The 22,899-nt window shown below is 40.5% G+C and overlaps 1 protein-coding gene across 1 annotated transcript in view; it reads left to right on the top strand.

Moving 5' to 3' along the window:
• The first annotated feature begins 12,918 nt into the window (after nt 1–12,918).
• LOC117964424 (uncharacterized protein KIAA1755-like) overlaps nt 12,919–22,899 on the top strand; it is a 30,663-nt gene continuing 20,682 nt past the window's right edge. The window contains exons 1-2 of the mRNA XM_059003491.1: nt 12,919–13,238; nt 21,879–22,076. Coding sequence (XP_058859474.1) covers nt 13,236–13,238; nt 21,879–22,076 — 201 coding nt within the window. The 5' untranslated portion in view covers nt 12,919–13,235. The remainder of the gene's footprint in view (nt 13,239–21,878; nt 22,077–22,899) is intronic.

The following is a 22,899-nucleotide window of genomic DNA, read 5'->3' as shown; positions in this document are numbered from 1 at the left end:
AGAATGGCTTTTTTGTAGTCTCAACGCGTAAGTTGCATTTTAAAATAACACTGTGTTAGGCACCATATTAATAACTTGACTTGCTGTATGAAAAGCCAGATCCTGATGACTGATAATTTTAGTGTGACTGCCCAGCATTGTAGTAGATTCTGACACTGTTCACCAGTATATGTAAATCTATGATAGGATGGGGGTTGGGGGGGGGGGGGGGGCTAGAGGATTCCAAACATACTGAATTCCTTCTACCAGCATCATACATTTCTGAGACAGTATTTATACAACGACCAGGCTCAGTGGGATTGAGAGGAATAGCTGGAGTTGAATAATAATCCAATGTATAATGAGCAATATTGAAAGGTGTCTTATGATGAGTATGTTAATATGAAAGAAATTCCCCCAGGGCAACTTACTTCAGATACCATGTCTCTAACCACAAGTGTACACATCTCTTAATGCAGCCTTCCAAGCCTGGAGGCAATATCTTTTACACACTGCGCGGGGTGACTCAATACAGACACGATACTGAAAACCTTTGGTAATAACCGTAACCTCTTATTCATCGCTGTCATACACTCTGAGGTTACTGTCCTTAAATAGCTACATAGACCTAATAGTGTATTGTACGCTGTATCATTTTTCAAATAAATACATGACTTAATTGATGATCCTGTCTAAGCAAGCAATAACCTTGGCAATGCCTCCCCATCCCAGTTTATTGTGTGCATTTCTTGGCTTGGCTGAAGGTTCCATTTGGTGGATAATCTCATATGTTCTGATCTGCTCTAATGTATTCCAATTCAGTCCGGTTGTGATGTGATGACTGATTGGTTAAAGTCCATGTGTAATTGTGCAATAATTACAGCTCATCGATTCTTCCATTGTATTATTCAAATCGTTAATTGTTTATACAGTACAGTAAACGGATGTTGGAGTCTTGGCAGGAAGTATGTCTGCTGTACCTCAAGGTTAGGATCGTGTTGTGTGTTGGGGTGTTTTTTTTTGTTTTTTTTTTAATAAAGGTCTCAAAGAGATCGAGAAGGGGGCTCCCGAGCGGCCCATTCAGTAAAGGCGTTCTGTGTAGAGTGCAGGATGCACCCTATAGCCTGGAGATCGCAGGTTCGAATCCAGGCTATGTCACAGCCGACCGTGACCGGGGGTTCCCATGGGGCGGTGCACAATTGGCTGAGTGCTGTCCGGGTAGGGAGGGATTAGGTTGGCAGAGCAATCCACGGTTCACCACGGACCAGTGACACCTGTGGCTGATAGGGCGCCTGCAGGTCTGCAGTGGAGCCATTTAGATCTGTGTCCTCCGGCACTATAGGTCTGGTGGCTTCTCTGTGGAGAGTGCGAAAAATGACAGACTGGCAGGATCACGTTTCGGAGGACGCATGTTTCAGCCTCCATTTCCCTAGTCGCCAGGGGGTTGCAGTGGTGAACCGGGATACAAATAATAATTGGGCATTCCAAATTGGGGAGAAACCCGGGGTAAAAACCATTGGCAACGACTAAATTTAAATAGAGACTGAGAAGCATACATCATGATAACCAGGTATTTATATTTCTTAATAACACCATGCTATTTAAAACGAAACTCTCCATCCTTCTTTGTAGGAAATCTGTACTGCATGTGCTTCCTGTATTGAATTCCTATCAAGGTGTTACAGGTAAAGTCAGGATACATGGTTGTGTGTGATGTTAGATATGTAAAATGCATGTATTTCAGTTTTTTTGGTATGTATTTTGTGTTGCAGTACACCCAGTGCTTCAAATCATGTCAGTGATTGGTGGAAGCAGTTGCTTGGTTAAAGTCAGGTGGTCAGTAGTTATCTGAACAGTTTATAGCATCCCCTTCCATGTGTTTTTATGGTCTGACACAGACATTCGATGTCTCTGGCAGTGTAGATGTTGTTTAAGTTTCTTCTCAGTGTGAATCTAAAGTGGTCTGGGTTAGTCGCTCTTTCTCCCATTGCTTTACAGCTGGGAACAAAGACAAGTTTACTTACAAGACAGTCCTGTTCTTACTTTGCACTGCTGTGTGATTCTTGTTTTATTTAGCGCTGGGACAAATATTTGTTTATAAAAAGTACTTTGAAAGTAAATATGTTCGCCAGAGATATTTCATCCATAGGGTGAAAAAGAACAAAACACATTTATTTATTTTATAGCTTTGAACTTGTCACCCTGAAAGAGCAGAATCATGATTTGAACTTTGAACTTGACTCTGACCCTTGTGTTCTGAAGCTTGTACTGTATACAGTAACACATTCTTGTAAAAATACGAGCTAGCTTACCTTATAAAAGTTTACCACGGTATTTCTGCACAGTTTTTTCTCACTTTTGCCACGCTTATCTCCTGGTTGTGTTATGCATTTAACATAGTTTACCCTGGTTTGCCATGTTTTTTTAATATGCTTTACCATGCTTCTCTATGCTTTACCATGCTTTCACTGTGCTTTATTATACTTCGCTGTGCTTTTACTGTGGGACACTTTTAAAAGGGTTTGTTTTAAGTCTCAATTTGATCATTCTCTCAGTAGAGCAAACCAGGGGTTTTATCTCCCAGTGGTTTCTCTCTGCTAAAGGATTGTTTTTTACACGAATAGAAGACTGAGCACTCGTATCTGATATCTGCCGAAGCTTATCGCATCGAGCTTGTGCAACAGTTATTCATTCGCACTTACTGAAGTCTGAAAAAACATTGGCCAGGGTTCAAACCCACAGTCGTCCTATTCAGACTTGTTTTAGCTGACCGTGGTAGCGAGGTATTTTGAGTGTGTACATGATGTATGTTTCATATAATTGGAAATGGTATTGCCAGGTAACTATTGAATGGCAATGATTGGTTATATACAGTGTGCCACAGGGTGGGGGGCATTTACTGCAGAGTAATGGCAGGGTGGGGCATCAGATAATATGCAGCAAGGTCCTAGGACCACCGCTTTGGGTCATTAAAAAGACCCTGTAGATTTACATTATTGCAGCTATGTTTTGTCTTGGAAAAGGGCAAACAAATGCAACCAGCTCTGTACAGGCTGGATATCCATTTCCACTGGCTTCACCAGATCTATAGTAATAACTCACTACAAGCTAATTTTATCTTAGGGCTGATGTAAGCAGATGCACAATTGCTTGGAAATACAAGGTACGCTCTTCGCCTTACGAAAGAAAACCACAGAATACGAACCAATAGAAATAAAAAAATAGCTGACCAACACAATGCCAATAGGCCCTCATGTTAAAAAAAACAAAAATAACAAACCAGTATTTCCCTAAGCTCCGCTCGGCACGCCTGCAGCTGCACAAGGGTTCCCTTTGTGTTGTGAACCAGTTGCAACTTGCTAGAGATTAACTTCCAAACAGCCCTGTGGGTTGCCAAGGCATAACATGACACCAAGACTGGCTTTTGTGCATTGATATACAGCAGCTGTACTACAGATGGAGTATCGTCTTGTATTGTTTTTACAATGTTAAGGAAACAGTGAAGAAACACTTATAGCAAGTAACATTTTGTAGACGACATGTCTGGTATCCACAGTTAATGTAAAGTATACAAGTACTGTATTTATCAGCTGCTTTGTATAAACAGTAGATGGTGTTGCAATGACATTTGGTTAGTGCAGATGTATAGATGTGTACTTGGCTGGTCCTTTTTGTGCAAATAAAAAAAGCAGCACTTCAGTTTGACAAGTGAAAAGCCCACTTCAAATGTCAGATCACCGCTGCAGCCCACTTCCGATCAAGGGGCGACCTCCAGTCAGCCAAGCAACAGATTACCAAGCTAGGGAAGGACTGTAATTAACGGACTAGACACTGTTGACTTAACCACTTAAACAGGGACCGTTACCTTGAAACGAGTTTCTGAGTGTAGAAAACTGTAGCATGTTTCCATAAATCACATGCAGGGCTCAGCAGAAAAGGGCTGTCCGTTCAGGGAAGCTTGGGTGATTAATTGCCAGCAGACATCTGACCTGTCCACTCCCAGGCACTCTTTTTTCCAGCCCCTTTCTCCAGCTGTTGCTGTCTGTACCCCATTCCAGGACTCCTCTCGGCAGCAAGCTATAAATACAGGCCTAGAACTTCAGGCAAGTGGGGCTTCAGCATCCCATTGTTTAGCCAGCTGCAGACTTGTGTCAGTCCAGTTAGAGGCAGCGGGGAATAAATCAAACTGGGGGTTAGCCTGTAAGGTGGGGAGAGAGGAGCTAGCTTCGTGGTTCTGAAGTGCTAAATTCCAGGGTTTAAATCTGGAGATTTTAGAATGGCAGCATATCGGCTGCAAAGTCTGAAACAAAGTGAATCTTCCACCCCCGTGATAAGGGGTTAGGGGATGGAAAGTTCACCTCCTTACTGTAGCTGTGCTGGATGGCTGCATATAAATAGACCTTCAGACTCTGCTGTCATTTTCAACACAACGAAGCTGCACAACATTATTCAAACCTGGCTGCTGCTTTTTTCAAGATATAGTTTGTGTGCGGATGGCAGAACCACTCCTGTTCACCCAGTAAAGACATTGCAGTTGGTCATGAAGTTCCCATAGGGCTGAACACAGTTAGGAATACGAACCACATTGCAGATCTATTTAAATAATCTAATCTCGCTTCTATGCATGTGATTAGTTCTGATTTGAGCCACTGGTTACTTTTAGAGAAGGACTGTAATGTAGTTTGGGATGCCTTTATCTTAAGAAGGATCTTTGCAACACATCTATGTGGTTTCCCATGGGAAAGATGTGAAATGAGTCCTTGTAACTGGAAACCGAAGGGTTAAATTCTGTAAGGCAAAAACATGCATAGCTGAGCCTGCAATTACAATGGTAGCCACTGAAGCCATTGAGAACACCACTGAACGGTTTTGCACTTGAAATGGATTACTCAAAAGAGAGCACTACGCTGGGACTAGATGGCTGATCATTTTTAGACCAGTTTGTACGTTTTGATTCTTAGAAGCAGTTTGAATCTGAAGGAGCGAGAGAAGGGTAGCTACCTTACTTCTGTGCTTGTCTTCCTTATTTAAATGAAAAGCATCTTTTGAAATTCAGATTCATACAAAGAAAAGGTGTGCCTTTTCCCTACATGTATAAACTGCTATTTTTAATTCCTTTTTCTAGAAACCACCAAGGATAGATTCTAGCAGTAGGATGATCTGGACCTCATAAAGGTATGTTTTTTTTTTTGGCTTGGCTTGGTTGGTGGTTGTGATGTCATTATGATGATGAGTTGGTTGTACCTTTTGACTTGAACCCATTTCTTTATATTTTATCAATAATCTCATTTATTTTGTGCTTTTTGGATTGCCAGTACTGTGACAGTTTTCATTTTGAGCAAGAAGCATTTATATTGTAGGGATGTGTGATGATTAATATCATGGCATTATTTAAATAAAATGAATGGAGATTTGGCACCTCCTGGTGCGCAGGTGTTACAATTGCAGTTTTTTTTGGTTTTTTTTAAATTTATGTTACAATTGAGGCAGTAACCATGATAGACCACTAGAGGGTACCCATTGTACATGCACTGTCTGGAACCATCACAGTGTGCTCTGCTGCAGTTGGTTTGGAGTGTGATTTTGAAGTTCTTCTTTGTCTTTCACAATGAAAACAAGTGCTCAGAATGGATATGTAATCCGAACACATAAATGAGGATTCAGATATTCTTGATACAACAAACGTTTCACTCAATGCATTGCCGCTTTCCATTTTGCATTTGATGTAGGCTTTCTAACTTCGGAGACTGAAGTGAGAAGCAGCTGGATGCTGATTTCAAACTCCTATCTCTCAGCCAGCTGGGTAAAATAATGTGTTCATTATCTGGGAGGAGCTGGTAAGCAGCTCATAGAAAGGGCTATGTGCAGAGACAGTACAGTATTTTCATCTCTTTAAAAAAGAAAGCAGCAGAAACCAGAGAAGTAAAGGCCATGGATAATTGTCATTTCTGGATAGACAATGACAGATGGATCACAGATCAAAGCACAGCTACATGCTGAATCACATTGAGAGTGTTCCTCCGCCAGCTTTTAGATTTGTATTCTCTCAAGGCATGTCTGCTTTGTATGAGCAGTCTCTTCATGGCTTTGAAAGTGGAATCTCACCTCACCTCGCTGGACTTCCTGCATGTGACACTGCAGGACTGCCTCATCTGTCTATGAGATACTGTCCCCTGCCCTGTCTGTTTCTCAGGAGAAGTGGGTAGGCTCTCGCCCTGCCTCAATGAAGCCCTTTTTGTTTGTGGTCTGCCTTGTTTTGACTGTAGCTAACCTGCAGTTTCTTTGGCAGAGTTTGCATCCGAAACATCTGCTGTTGACGCATCGAATGCATCTCCGCAGAGGATTACTGTTTCCAAATGCTTCTACTGGACTGTAAATCACCTGGGATTAGCGTGCTTTCCCATGCCATGGTCCAGCACTCAGTGACCACTTTTACTTCAAGTCGTTTTGTGTTTGTACATATCTGTTTAGGCAATAAAATACAGTAAATCATAGAATTAGTCACAGTTACAGGATTTTATATTATATAAAATGCTGTAAAATTTTATACGGACATAGAAAGCAAATAGATTATTGAAAGATGTCACACAGACAGCTAAGCAGGCATACCGAGGGAATCTCTGATAGCTGCTCTAGTTCAATTCATTAACTCCCTTAGCTGTGTCCTTGCGGTTTCACTAGCCCCTCAATTACCACCTCAAATGTCGACGAGTTTGTCAGCAACCACTCAATGTCTTATAAACAGTCTCTTGATGTGGACTTCAGAGAGCTTGGCACTTTGAACACCCCAAAAAAACAAAAATCAGAAGGATATGAGACTAAACAACAGAAAAGCCTGGGTAATGGCTTAGAACTGAGCTGAGGCTGGATGCCAGTTCTAGGAGGACAAACATGTGGTGCTGCTGTACAAGTTCAAATATTTCTGTTGTTGCATTTTCCAAAGAAGGGAGTGTTTGCCTGTTTTGCTTTTTTCTTTCTTGGTGCAATAACAATGCTATCAGCTCAATTGGTGGGTTTTATAGTCAGATAAGGGAAAGAGTTTATTTTGGAAGACTTTCACTATACCCTTGCTCTGTTCTTACCCACATGTATTCATGAAACATATTTAAGAAGTTTAGGTCCCTCAAGTTTCATAGCTGCTGTACAGTAGCTGCTAAGGACCATTTCAAGCAGCCTGAACTCGGTATTCCACATGGGCTGCTTTGCCTCATCAAAGGTTAGAGAGTGAGACTAATATGATTATTGATTTCACCACTGTCTACACCTGCACAAGCTTCCTGGCAATTCTGTCAATTTTCCCCTCACCCGGTGTGCTAACATCTTTACTGGTGTACTGCCTTACCGAGGCTGTAAACTGGCAATGAAAATATGTTGCAGAACTAGCGCAAACCTGACCGGAGCCAACACTGTGGAAACTGGGATATGTATTTCTTTGTCGAGTTTAGAGATGACCCCTTTCCCCAGGAGTACAATCCCACAATTCCCTCCTGAGATATTAAACTGATTTTCCATTCATTTGCATGCATTTAGAGAATGCAATGTCCTGAGGGATCGGGATGGGGTGATCACTGGAAGACTGGTTAGTTTAAGAGGCTCCCCATGTTCTTGTTTTTTACAGCTCTAGAACATTTTACACTGTTGCATTGGGATTACTTTGGAGAGTGGAGCTGTGTTATGGTTGGATAGCATGTGCCGTTGTGTTTCAGTGAGACCCTCAGTGCAGTTCCCCCTCTCCTTGTATCGCTTTGTTTTGGGTTTTTTTTCCTGTTAATTTGTGTGATCCTGATGAAAGGCTTTTACAGTCTGAACATGTTATTGTTGCCAAGTGTTTATTTTCCTTCTTTAATCTATAATGATTGGCTAATTATTTCCCCATTTATAGCCATCTTTGTTCTTCTCAAGCACAGTGCTGCTAGCAGAGACGAGCATTGCTGTAGCTGGCAGGAAACACCGGGGACAGAAAGTACCCTGACAAACTCCCTAACCACCCCTTGAAATTAGGCAATGGAGTTGAGGCATATAGTGGAAAACTGTGGGCCCGAGGGTTGGAAAAGAGACAGACAGAGAAACTGTTTTCCATTATGAGGTGAAAAAAGACGGTCGGAATCTGTTTTATTAAACCTGTGATGCCGGAGGGCAATAGTGTTTTGACTGTTGCTGAGTGAGCTCAGAGGGCAGTAGTTCTATCACCATTGGCTGTTATAGGGATTTTTTGTTGCTAGTTTTTGGTCATGGGACACTGTATTAAGCGATGGGGATGCAGGTTTCTGTCTGTTCAGATTTGTTGCAGAAATGATATATATTATTGGTTGAATATTTCCTTTTTAAGTCTTGATCAGTTTATAGCGTGTTTGGCAAGAGTCTGACTGTTCAGGTTTAAGGCACTGACTAGAGTACTGTAGTCGAGTAGGTTTGTCCAGACCTGCTGTTGTACCATTAACACTTAGTCATACAGCGCTTTGATGGACAATTAGATTCTTGGACCATGGCTATGACAGCACCGTAGCTAATTGTCTAATTGTATAACTTAAGTTTCTTTCAGTACATTTGTCTGTTTTCAGGTTTTACTGTGAGCTTAATTACCCAACTGGGCTTTGTAACCTTTACATGGCAGCTAAAGGGGCCTTATTTCTGCTTTCACTGCTTAAGAGGGCTTCTGATGCTGAAATAACATTATAACAGCTGAATGAAGCACATTCTCAGGGACTCAACACTCTTTTGATGGACGGTTTCCTACTGTTACATTTTGAAAGGTTTGCTGCATCAGCATAGAGTTGGTAAGAAATGCACGCACACACACATGTTAACACGCACATACACAAAGGCTGTTATTAATAGAGAGAACCCCATTAGTTCTGCGTTCCCCTCCCCTCTTTAGCATTTTCTTTTTGTAGTCCCGGCCAAGTAAAACAAAATATATTCAGCATATCTGAGAGTTTCATTAATGCTTCAAAAGAAAATCTTGAAAGCTAGCAGTCAGGCTGTGATGGTCAGCACTGTGTGCTCCCGGGGTCCACTGTGTTTTAAAGAGCTGCAGGGAAGGGGAAGGCAGGAGCACGTGCAAGGAGGGTATTGTTTTATCTGAGCTGCAGACTTTGGCTTTGCTCCCTTCCACCAAACAATGGGACACTATTCCTTTATAAACACTGTTCTCCACACTGACTTTGGCAGCCGGAAGACCATTATCAGGGCTGTCCTAGCTGATCGTTTTAATTTACTGGCAAACGTTTATTCTCATGCTACGTTCAAGTAATTAAACCCACTGGTGTGTGTGTGTGTGTGTTTGTGTGTTAGATCCTTCTAATTAAAACACTCCAAACAGCGATGAACAGATTTACTTTATTTGGTGTAAAAAAAAAATTAAAAAAAAACACCAAATAAAGTAAATCTTGCATTTTTATTTATTTATTTATTTATTTATTTATTTATTTACTCCATGGTCTTGAATCAGCCTTCTGGCCTGAAGAAGTAAGAAATCTCATATTGACCTCATACAGTACTGGACTTCAGTATCGTCTCAAAAATGAGACAAATGCATGATAATCAAATCATTCAAGCCCAAATGTTACTTTGATTTAACTCATTGTAGTTTAGAGAACTAACCACAGGAAAGTAACAATGCTAACGTTCTGAAGTTTCTGAAATTAGGTAGTTGTGTAGAACAGTTTTAAGTTGGTGACTCAACAAGGTACACGCTAAACTGTTTTCTGGCAGTACACTTTTTGTTTCGGCTTTATGTATTGAAAACATACTGGGAGGAACTGTCTATAGTTTCTTTAATTGTAATAAATGAGACAAATACTTGTATAAATATTTAGGCAGGGCAGGTTACAGCAAACAGACATATTATTTTCTTTGACCTTAAATTTTGTCTGCTCTGGTTGGCCAGCAGCATAATTCATGTCCCATAATTATTAGCTTGAAGGTTTAAGAAGAGGCTGCTCAGCGTAGCCGTGGCAACCATCCAGACCACCACTGTTGTCGGGTTGGGGGGGGGAGGTGGAGGGGGTCTGGCTCGTCTGGCTCACCCGGAGTCCTTCTTCCTGAAGGAGGCCTAACTGCTGTATAACGACCTTTTAATGGATTTATCTATTTATGAATTCCTGTCTGGATTTACATACTGTGTCTGTTTGCATATCCGCTGTTCTCCATTCTCACCTCGATTTTATAAACATTTCCAGTGCCTTCATTTCTATGAATCGGCACATCTTTAAAAGGGAGGTCTTCACGGCAAGCTTGAAACTCTCTGATCAGAGAGACAAAGGCATTTCTGCAGCAAAGGAGTCCCAGAATGCACAGATCAGCCTGGTCCTCTAAGTTATTGAGAAGAGACTCCCATTGCATAGCAGTTTGAGCCATTCCTGGTTTTACTATGAGTTTAACAAGACACACCTGAGCTTGTTATCCTATACACTGTGGCTAATCGAACTACTAGGAAAACCTGGAGTGGGTGAAAGTGCTACACAATAGATAATGAAAGTTATGGGTTTCCCTATCTCACCATTTCATTAAGTGACTGCCGCCATTTCATGTTTGTGTTGTGCCCTGGTTTAAAAACAGGAGAAGTTGATAAATGCAGTTTGCTTGGTGTTGCCATGGTTTGCTTGTAGTTTTTGAGGACTGAATCACACAAAGAGGCTCCCTGTCATGCAAACTTGACACAGTGCACAGGGAGCACCGGAACAGAGAGATCGGGTGGAATTTGCCAAGGGATTAGCAAAAGGAGGAGTGAAGTGGTTTACTGAGAACAAGCGGAGCAGGAGAAAGCGCAGATAACAACATGAATATGTGTTGGTTCCCCAGGCCTGGCTTTGTTCTGACACAGGGCCAGTACTGTTAATGATCCTTAAATCGGTCACGGCCAATCGTGGGGAAGATGAGCTTTGCTGTTACACTGCTTGACGTTCCTCCAGCATGTTCACTTTCATTCATTCTCTCATGGAGGTTTCAGGCACAGTCTCATAAATAATGCACAACCAGCATGTGTTGAATACGGGACTATCAAGAAGTTCCTCTGACCTCGCCTTTTTGTTTGTGCAATTTAGGATTCCCCGTGCAAGTTAAATTGCCTTTGAAGGGAAGTGATTATTGACAGGGTTTTTGTTTAAAGAGCAGAAAAAATAAAAAAATAATAAATAAATAAATATTAATAACAATGAAAAAATGAAACAAATGATTTTTAAATTTTTAATTTTATATATTTATTTTCTGAGGTTACCGCCTCTGTCCTGTTATTGGTGCTTGTACTAGCCAGGCTTGTATGCTCTATTGCTCTCAAACCGACACAAGTGGCCAATAGCGATCAAGGTAAAGGGCGTGCTCCAATCAGAAATGGAATCTAGTACTGTAATAAATGCCCTGCCAAAAGGCATTCAGATCCGGAGACTCTGTGGTGATTTGTTTAAGGTTACTCAGAAGCTGAAAGCAGTATTAATCAGATGTTGACTTTTACTTGCTCAATAGTTCATTTCTGTTGAGTACTGCAACAGAAGGGCTATTAATAGCATTGCGAGTTTCAGGGAGAACTAGGTTACAAAGGTTAGTAGAGAAAGATACAATGCAGAGGGGTCTGAGAGAAGAGGAATGCAGAGAAAGTCAAGCTGTTTCCATGCTTCTTATTAGTATCCAATATCTTATCCCTTACTTAATAACTGCCCAGGGGATCTCCGCTCACTAAAATGGAGTTGTGGAATGGATTTGACGTGTCCCTCCTTTATAATGACAGTTACAAATAAAGTAAAACATAGACAAATATCCAAAGACATAAACACATGAAGATGTTGAGGCAGATAAACAGTAATGCAGGTAATTGAAAACGTATTCCAGCTGTACAGATGGCAGACAAGTTATTTCACAGCGGACACTTCTGTTTATATTAGGTGCTTTAACCAGGAAATGCCTCTCATGAGCAAATCTAATTTTCAGTTTGCTCCAAGCAGCACCCAAATATGTTTGCCATTTCTCCCACTCCAGTGTTTTGTAAAGCCTCCTTTTTGTCATGTTTTAAAAAAATACATTTGATTTGTATTTTAATGTCTTATTTTGAGACATTTCTTTCCCATTCACGGCAAGGCAGTAAATAGATATTCAAGTGAACTGAACAGCTAGTAACAGTTGTATTACTGTACAAATCTCTTGTTTTGTGCAAGCACATTTGTAAGAATAGTGTAAAACTGTGTAGGAAGTACTGTGTGCGTGCACAGCTGTAGCTTCTCAAATACCCGTTTAGACATTTTGAAACACCTTTTAAAAAGCAGCCTTTAAAGAAAGTGTCTGTTAACATGAATCTGGCCCAGATACTGTCGAATTAAGAGGGAGCTTATTGTACCAGAACATCATTGTAAACTAGATCGCATGATTGGTTCAGAGTTGTGTTTTTTTTTTATTTATTGAAAGGTGATTCTGCAGGTTGGTGAATGAATAAGGTGACCATATGGCTCCGTGTTCAGCGGGACAGTTTGGGACAGTTCAGGCTTTTCAACTCGCAACCCAGTGCATTCTGGTACGTTTTACCTGTCTCAGGTACCATTCTTTCCTTTAAGAGAAGCAGGACTGTGCTTACCAGAATGCATTGGGTTGTGAGTTGAAAAGCCTGAACTGTCCTAAACTGGCCCGGTGAACATGGAGCCATATGTTCACCTTATGAATGAATGAAGAGGCAGTGCGTGAGAGCAAGAAAGAAAGAAGGATACCACATCCAAGTACCCACTAACGATTTCAAATCTCTTCAGTGTGGAGAAAGTGACCCTGGGGACCTGTTGTACACACTGCAGAAGAATCACTGCCCTCTCTGGAAATGTTTTGCAATTAGAGAGGCCTGGAGTTGCAGCTGAGAGAGGTCTCAAACCTTTTAGGGGGGTTTCCTCTGAAAGGGAAAGTGCTTCTCTTCCCCCTCCCTTTCCTTCTCTCCTTCCCTCTTCCTCCTTTCAGTACTGGCCATACCTCCTGCAGAAAGAAGCAGGCAGCTGCAGCTCCAGTGCTTGGTGCAGAGAGTTCAGTGTGTGAATGACTAAGAGATCCACAGCTATGGGGGCAGGCCAGGTCAGCTTGCTTTGCACCCTGAGTTGCTGCTCCTTGAGAGCCCTTCGACCGTGTCACAGTGCTGGGCTTTGATCTGTGGGGGAGTGGAGGCTAAACTAGCCCTGGGGGCAACTTTCAGAGAATTCCTCGGGACAGGATTACCAGCTGCATTGCCAAAGAAAGAACGAACGAAAGATGACACTCTTCTCTGGAATTGCTCAGGCACCTTAGGAAAGATGGTAACTGCAGTTTTTTTTAAACTAATTTTATCAGTAACATGTTAAACTGGACTTGCATATCTAGATGGTAAATGGCTTTTTTTTTTACAGGATATTTAGTACTCCGTGTAAGATGATAACATATATATTTTTTTTATAAATTTTTATTGTAACTGGACTGTTTTTCCCCTAGAAAATCTGCTCTTTCTGTCTTAACTCTATCTTATGTCAAATATGGTAACAAATTATAGCTGGTTAGTTAAAGTTTTGACCATGATAAGCCAAACTAGTCTGCCTGTCTGTCTCTTGGGGGTATCCATTCAAACACTGATAGGAGGACACTTGAAAGATTTGCGAGACAGCTTTCTAATTTAATTTAAAGTTCCACATTAGTAACAGGCGTTTTTAAAGTTTTAATTATCTGTGTGAATGCAAGGTGGCACCTGCTCTTAAACACATATTGCTGTTTTAGGGGGAGTGGCTGGTGCACGATCGATCAATCTGTCTGGCAAATATTAAAAGAGCTACTACTGATGAAATGATTACAATTTTTTTTTTTTAATAACTAGGTCCCCTTTAATTGAATTCACAACAGCATTTCGGTATTAGTTATGAGTTATGCTTCAAGTCACCGATGTCAATTATTAGTTTTTATGTGCCATGCAGCTTGGACTTTATCACCTTCCACAGAAGATGCTATTGATTCTTTTCCTCCTTGTATTTCCTGAATTAATACCTAAAGAAACTAAGTTTAAAGTAGATTTTGATCTTGTTGTATATTATACCATGGAGTGCTTTTTCATACAGTGTTTTTAATTACTGTAGAAATACTTTTAACGTGTCTTTCCACTCTGTTGTTGAAGTCTGTCTTGCACTGCTAAAGGGAGTTAGCGATTTTAAAGTGGTAATCTAGGGCATCTAAGATAAGAGGGTAATATTTGTTTTGTTGTCATTAATTGCACGCTGTAGTGGATCTGTAGAGATGACTCACCTGTTGAAGTAGTTTGAAAATATTTTTCATGTGGTTCAGGTGCAATCGGAAAACAAGATTGCAGCTTATTCTAGAACAGGAAGAAGCATGGTTCTATCGTTTTTTGCTTTTACTTTTTGTACAGGGCATCCACATACCTGTCGTCCTTCCATATACTTACACCCTATCCACACTCCCTAAACAAATGCATGATCAGCACACGTTGAAACCACATGATTGCCATTTGCATTGTTCTTGGGCCGTGACAAACATTTGAATGTCCAGACCAACACTGCTTGCAAAAGCGACCATGTTTGTATTCGCTCATAAAGACTGAAAAACTGTATGAAAAGGATATCCTGCAAGGAAACCAATGCAAAAATGACGTCTGAAATACACACATGTTCTTTCTTTAGAAGGTAATTTGATCGGGCAATGGGTAGATTTTCTTTACTGTAATATGGTAGCAATTATTCTTTTGTTTTCCAGCTCATTGAAAATGGAATATCTAATAATAATCATTGAAGTTTTGAAAGAATGTTCAAACATGAAAACAGTTTGACAGCATTGCTTCATTAACAATCATCTTTTCATAAAGCATGTTATTTGAGTAGATGTTTTACTGATTATGCAGTGAGGTTCGTACTGGATTTGTAAACCGAACTATAGTCGAATAACCAACGGCAGCCACTGGTTTAACACTTTGTCCCCTTGATCCCTGTAACAAAGAAAGATGAATAAGTAATATGTACAAGTAATCTTGCTTGAAAGCCTGGGACAGAGTGAGTGCAATAATTATATTTTCTATATGTTTTATTTGAAATATGTATGTAATACATGTGCTGAACCTATATATTAAATACAGGAATATGAACTGGTATATTTGACCTTCCATGTAGGTGACAATGTTCACACTGTTCTTTAACATTGATATTGCTGTGTTAGATTAGTCTTTATGCCAGATGTGATTATCACTAAATGCTGTTTATGTAGTTAATAATAAACTAACTAATAAAAAATAATAATAACTTCCAGCATGTGACAAGGCAGTTAAAGATATACTGATAATGTTCAGCCCTATTTACTGTTGCACGTTGAGTATGACCTTTACTCGCAGAGTTTGCCATTGAATCCCATTGATGAAGACATTCAAGGAAACGTTTGGATTATGCATTTAAGAATATACTGGAGACGTGCTGACCAAGAGGAAAACCTCAGACTGAAATACTAGGAAATCGAGGGAATCTGCTCTGTGTCTGTGAAAAGCTGTTTTTATTCAGGAGAATGTGTTGAAACGTGTGCATCAGTTCATTCAGATAGCAGTTGTTGCTATCTGAAAACTCATGCCTGGACTGTACTGAGGAGGTGCTTGTCCTGCCATTATAAATGGCGCTGTAGTTACCATTGTGCAAGTTTAGTCTATTAGGACACTGCACAACCCTTCAGAGCAGTATGCAGTGCAACAAGTGTTTATACATGGTTTAAATCCCATGATTGATTCATCGATGTCCATTATGATAACAACAGTGCAATTGCATGTTGTTGTGAGTATCTATATCTGAAAGTTAAAGTTGTGATATTGTTAACCTTTTGTACTAAGGCAGACAGCATTGGTTTGGAGCCAACCAGTTACAGTAAGAGCCAGTAATCCATTGCTCTGGTAACACACAGCTGTTTTGCACAGCATTCAGTCCAAGTTGGAAACTTGGCTCCCTTATCATTGACAACTGACCAGCACGGTAAATGCCACAGCTTAGCTGAACAATACTGCTTCTTGTGCCTTCTTCATAATTCATGAAATTAAATAAGACATTTGGTGTTTCCTAAAAAAAAGTGTCTAAGCTACAGACAGCAAATGCAGGCCTGTCAAAAAATGAAGACATTTAGTTTATCCTCAGAAAAACCCTGGGCTTTGCAACGTTGTGGTCGGCATGATGCAAAACCTGTTTACTGCAGGAGTGCACAAGCTGCGTTTTGGGCCAGTGGCATCAAAAACTGCAGGCGTGAGCTGCTCTGTTTCCCTTGGAAAGAGTTGCTGATTTGTAGATGCCTAATATACAAGGAGATCTGTTAGACGTTAACATGCTTATTAAGGCTGAGCCAAAGGGCGTAAACACCTACCGTCACTGAAGTACTGTTCATAACCTGCACCACAAACCAGGAGCTGAAACATACAGATTGAACGGCAGAAACAAATTGAGAAAAGAAGTGATGAGGCATGTCTTCTTTTTTAGGAACACAGTATAATCGTAAACTAAATTGGATGTGCTGGTATTGCAAGCCCATGATTTGTATTACTGTGTTGATATACAGTATGCAATGCAGGTATAGTCATTAAGGTACATTATTGCTTTTCCCCCCTTGAATCCAGTTCCTTCTTCTTTATACTGCTGATTTATGTGTGTGTTTGTTTGTTTTTTCGGGTCTCTGGTAATCTTCACACTTTATCCATCTTGGGTCACTTACCGTTTCCAGTTTTGTATTTCCTATATAAATGGATGATCAAGAAAAACTGCGACAGGAACTTATCTGTGGTGACAATCCAACAGAGTTCTCACAGAGGTGGTGTGTATGTAATAATAACGTACTTGATGCTAAACCCAAGACTTTGACTCCTGTGCGAATGCAAGTGTGTGTTAGGGGTGTAGATAATGCACAGCACCATAAAATAAGGACATAATGCAGGTGATAAAGCAGCTCTGAATCTGTTTTTAATATGTTTTACTGGAAAATGAGGGCTATGCTTGTGACACAGCTGAACACCTGCCAAAACACTATCAATGAAGGTGATGCCACCATGGGGAGCAAGGACGACGCTATTTGGTTGTTTGAAAAGAGTTCTGATGGGATACCTGACCATTCTTTAATTTAGGAAGTTAGTTATTTGAACTCTATTCTCCAGTATTACTTTTTGATTTTATATAATATGAGAGAGTTTAGATTACTAATTATTTGCCAGATTTCATGCAAGTGTGGTGTAGCTTAGCCTTGCTAGAGAGCAGTATAACCTTTGACACAAACCACTTTCTGTCCTTTTTCAATAGGAATCTGGCCTTCAAGCAAATCAGAACATCATTTAGCTTTCTGCTTGATGTTTATTGACACGGAAGACATTGCCAGACATCATAGAGATGAAACAGTTAATAATAAAATCTTTCAAAAAAAAAGAGCCCCCTTTTATTTTCCTCAGTAAGCCATATTCAGAGTGGAGAGGGCTTTTCGGTGGCTGAATTGTATGATTGAATTGTGTGTGTTCTGCCAAGTCTCAGAGCTTATTAAGACCTGAAAGACAAAGGCCACAGTGTCCCTGGGATAAGTGCGACCTCCCCCCCCCCCCCCGATAAATAAGAAAGGAAGTGGTATGCCTTGCCAAGATTACCAGCTGAAAACAGCAGAGGGGTGTTTTATTCTCACACTGCAAATTGGGAACATGGTGGTGGTTCTCAGTAGACTAATTGGGCCATATATTCAAAGCATTTACTCCAGTCTTTAACTCCTGCTTTTTGAAAAATTAAAATCCGACAGCAGTGTACAAAACTGTGAAATGAACAACCCGAGAGGTGAAGATACCTCAGATTACATGACTTAGGTGTTCGATACGAGTTTAGTAAAGCCAACAAATATTTTTCTCCTTTCAAGAAATAGGAGTTCATTAAAGACTGGAGTAAACTCTTGGGAAAATACAACCCATTGTCTTTTATAATAATTTAACTTGCAAACAGAATTTGAGAAAGTTTCTCTTATGTGTTAAACCCAATGACCTCCTATTTGCTTCGAAATTAACTTGGGGTGGGGGAATGCTCCTCTGAATGTAATTGATTGTCTTAATTCCATAGTTTATACTCTTCTTTAGAGTTAATTTATGGTACACACGGTTACTGTGCTGTATACTGAGGAGTAGTCATGTGGTTGGTTTTCGGTCAGGTAGGGAGTTGAGTGAGACTGTGTGCCCCCTCAGTTCTTCTGATATACAAATGTGCCACTGTACCTTTTAGAGACTTTTGAGGTCTTTAAAAGCTAATGTTTGTTATCACACTTAATCTTATAAACAGGATCACCTCTTCAAATCAATTATCACGATTACCCGGAATGAAATGGCAAAAATATCTATTTTTCCCCCTTCCTTCTGTGAGCATAAACCCTGCTAGGAAGAGCAACTTAATTTATATCCATACAGATTAATGTACAAACTAGTACAGTGTAGGAAATATTCATTAACTCGGTATCAAAGTTCTGGTTCAGACAAAAAGTGAGGAGCCCAAGGGGGCTGGTTTTAAAGGTGAAGCTTCATTGAAAGTGCCAGCTGTTTCAGTTCCCTGTCGCTGTGGGAGGCGTTTCGCTATGCAGGTATCTCTAACTGAACAGGGGCTCTGTGTGATACCTGTCGGCCCATTCTGTGCCTGCCTGCCTGCCTGCCTGCCCTACCAGACATTACAAGAGCCCTGACTCATAGCCTGAATCACCTACCCACCTCTCCCCCTTCACAAGGCTGAATTATTTTAAAGGCTATTTAATGGGCCAGGATTATCTCCAGTCGATTTCATGCAGATCTGTGCTCACTGTCTCTGCCTAAGTTAACCTTGTTTTGTGTTCTCTAACGGTAACAACACCACAGCATGGTGTGATGGGGGTGGCTGAGTGCTTGTTTTGCACAAGAAGATCTATTCAATTGATCTAAACTGAGATGGATCTAAATACCAATACAGTTTTAATAAATTTAAATAAGGTCCTCCTTAAAATGCTTTGACTTCACAGAATAGTTGCAGGGCATTAAAACAAGTGGCTACATGAAGAAATCTGTCATTCTGTTGAATATCCTTCCAGCTACTTGTCTGGGTGTTTTTTTTTTTTTTTTTTTTTTTATTACTTTGCTCCTACACTGAAACTGTACGTACACCCAGGGATATTAAGGCTATCTTGTGTTTTTTTTTTTTTTTTTTTAAACCGGGCTCCCAATGTGTTTGTTTTCCTTGGCGTTCCAGATGTGGCTCATTTAGGTGTCTTCAGTGTTCTGTAAAGTGCTCAGGGATACCTGCTGTGAAGGACAGAAGCCTGTGCTGTTGTTTTAGGGGGCCCTGGCCTCAGGCTCTGGTTTGAAGTGTGGAATGTTGACAGTTCAAATCCAGGTCTCCGCACTTTGACCTGGTGTTAATTACTGGTCAAATCTGAGAGCTGCATGCAGTCGGGCGTGATGCTGGCCACATCGGCTTACCAAGGCCTCTGCAATGAGCAGCTTCAATGAAGCTTGTCCGGTGAGCCTGAAGGCTTTGGAAAGTACTTCAAACTTTGGGTAATTACCTTAATTAAAGCAACTCATTATGGTACCCAAGCGTACTGCTTATCTTCTGGGATAGGGCATTACCAAATGGGTGGAATTGTAATCTATTGCCATTAAGTGCAGTTTGTGGCCTTGGATAATGAGGTTTTTTTTTTTTAATATAGATCTGTTTCAACAGTGCTAAACTTTGTTTACCATTAGATGCTTATTGCATCTTAAAAGCAGCTCCTTTAATAGACTGTTGGCAGTTGTTGTAAGGGCTAATCTCTGTACAAACACCACCATTGAGGTCAGATCAGTAACTCTGAACTGTGAGCTGTATCTTTTTCTATTGTTTGTATTCCAAGGGATTTTAGTTCTCAAAGTCAGATTGTGATGTATTTGAAAAACAACTTCATTAAAATGATTCCTTGGGGTCCCATTTTAAATGAGTTTTTTAAATGAGCTGATTAATTCCTGTCCCCATTGATTCAGAAAGATCTAAGAAAGAGTTTTCATCTTGCACGTAGCATCTGTTTACTCTGAACAACAGCAAAGAGACTTCAAAAGCTGTCGCAGCTGCTCGCTTGGTAGGCCAACTGATTAAAAAAAATGGGTTAGATTACTTGGCATTAAATATATACTAGTCAAAAATCAATACGAAACCTCCAGTAATTTTATGGAACGTTAAAAACAAATTGTACAGTCTTAAAGCATGCAAGGACAACATCTTTAAATTAGGCACCCAATTATTATTTATTTTTTTTAAGATCATTAACCATTAACATGTAGTTTTTCAAATTTGATAAAGCAATGCAGTGCATGTTTAGTTATGCTAACCTTTTAACTCTGGTGCACCACATTATGAAAGGTGTGTGTTTTTGTAATGTAGGCGTGTGTTCCGTTTACTATGCATAAAATGCATGCAGAGTTCTGTAAGGGGATACGAAGACGTGCCAGACTGTTCAGAGAGGTTCCCTCTGTTGTAACAATCCCTTCAGCAAGGGCAGAAGTATTCCCATCTGGACCCTTTGATTCACTGGAATTAATCGGCACTAATTACTTGCAGCACACAGCTTGATTCAATTTTTTGTCAGTGATTCCTGATTGTAAGTGAACTGAAGGAACGAACGATGCATGGTGTGTCCAAGCACAGATGCCTAATTCAGCTCATGTCAACTGCTGTGCAATGCTTTAATGATGCCATCACATTTACCCTCTGATTCCTCTTGCTCTAAAAGCATTGCACTGCTTATTCAGTTAAGAAAATTATCTCTTTATTGAGGGTGCAGTCTGGTATTTAAAGATAAGATAAGCAGTTTTACCCAGACTTTGTAACGGATAGCCCTTCCCATGAGATTGAAGAGTATGTCAATCTCCTATTGAGACCTCAATGCTTTGAGTGGCTGTGACTGTGAATGACCCCCAGATTAAAATCAAGTGTTTACAGTCTCATTGTAAGAGAGTGACTTTATTCTCATTTTAGATGGTGTTTACCCAGGCTAGGCCAGTGGAGATGCGCCTTCTCATGTAGCTCTGTTTGCTTCACAGCTGTCAAAATAAATCATTGCAGGATTTTAAAGATTGCATTTTAAGGACTGCAGAATTGATCAATAAATCAATGGCAATCAATTGATTACACTGTCCTATATCTGTGTGTTACATATTTGTGAGTAGAATACAGTATTTTCCCCAAATCCTTTGTAAGAAAGTCCAGTTATTGCTGATCTTTACTGTACATGGAAATGTGTGGGTCTAAGAATCTGTTTTTTCTGGCCCTGTTCCCTCTGTGCACTTTGCAGAGGCACTGAGAATGGAGAGGGGGGGTCTGGTACGTCAACGGTCCCTCTAAATCAGGAACGGCTAAATTTGGAGCCTAGTTGCCCGAAAGACGGGTCACAGGGTCAGGTCTGGACCGGGATTCTGTTCATAACTCTCCCTGTTACTGATAACTACTCAAGTAGCAGTCTATAGTAACATTACAGAAGTCTAATTTACTCTGTATATAGATACAGTACACAGTGGCATAGTATGCTGCCAGTTTTTAAATCCAGCTTGTTTTTGCCTCTCCCTGATGTGGAACCTGCACTACTGTAACTAACTGTATCACGTGTGCTTCATCAGCATTGGAAAGAGCAGCCTTGGCATTTTTAAACTGAGTAACTTTGTAAGTGACCATGTATCCGATTCAGCGGTGGAGGTTATTGGAATGCCTTGGGTTTAACATCAGTATGCTGCTTATATTTGTTTAGCCTATTTCAGATTGAAAGATATGTTGGCAATACAGAAGGTCACTGGATCCAACAAGCTAATCGTGTTTTGGTCGGTCTCATCTTTTAGCAGCCAAAAGAGCATTGTTCCTCATTACGTTTCTGAATGAGCACCAGGCAGGATCCCTCTCTGCTTTCCTGACGCTGCATTCTGTTCTCTGCAGAACCCAGCTTCGTTGGACACCTCCATCCAGAGTGTGCTCTCGGCCCTCTACCCGCCGTTTGACACCACTGCGCCCACCGTCCTGAGCCAGCTCTTCCGGGTGATAGAGGGTCGTTACCAAGGAGACGCTCTGCGCTGCCTGCTGGACTTCCTCATTCCTGTCAAGCACATCCTGGAGAGCGTGCAGCAGGCTGCCTGCGTGAGTAACTCGCACACCAGCTCCCTGCCACTGCCACTGCACCCCTTCTCTAAACACTCCACATCTCTCAGGGGGGCTCTGTTCATTAGGAATTGAGCTACAGTATTTGAGTCATGGGAACTTCCTATTCTGAGAGAGTCCAGACTGTTTGTTTATTCATGTAACTAAAGACTCAAATGATTATTCAAAGAATAATTTTTTTGTTTGACATCCCGTTGTGATTTTTCTTTTTCTTTTTTACTTTACATTTCTCCTGTAACATTTTAACATAAATATGCCTTTGTGGTTTTTCCCTTAATATTTCAACATTTTCACATTCCTGATCAAATAATATCATAATGCTAATAGGGAAGGCATTAAAGGACAACATTAAATATATTTCTGTATTATTTGGAGCGAAAGATCTCTTTTTGATTACGATTGTTCTTCTCTACTTGCAATCATATGACCTACTGTATTAAATTGAAATATGCATACATAAAAACCCATGCACATCTGACAAAGATTGATATCCTGGTGTACAGCCATCTGAAATTTAATGTTATTTGATACAGCATTTGAACAAAGGTCTTCTTTAAAAGACGCTGTATACAGACAAAAGAATAAAACTATTGTTTGCACTTCTGAGATCTCTCTGGTTTTGAATGTTGAGAAAATGTTCAGCTGAGGGCAGGCAGACAGCTGTAGAAAAGGCCTGTGGTCTGGCAGAGTGGCTTGTTTATTCTCAAGGATATGAATCTGAAAACGGAGCAGTATTCCATGCATTCCCCTCTTGTGGTGTTAGCTTGGGGATAATTGCAGGTGGGATTGAAGTCTAGTTCAA

This window comes from Acipenser ruthenus, chromosome 29, assembly GCF_902713425.1.
Source record: "Acipenser ruthenus chromosome 29, fAciRut3.2 maternal haplotype, whole genome shotgun sequence".
NCBI classification, from domain to species: Eukaryota; Metazoa; Chordata; class Actinopteri; order Acipenseriformes; family Acipenseridae; genus Acipenser; species Acipenser ruthenus.
Note: the sequence above shows the minus strand (reverse complement) of the source record. Positions and strands in the feature narration are given on the sequence as shown.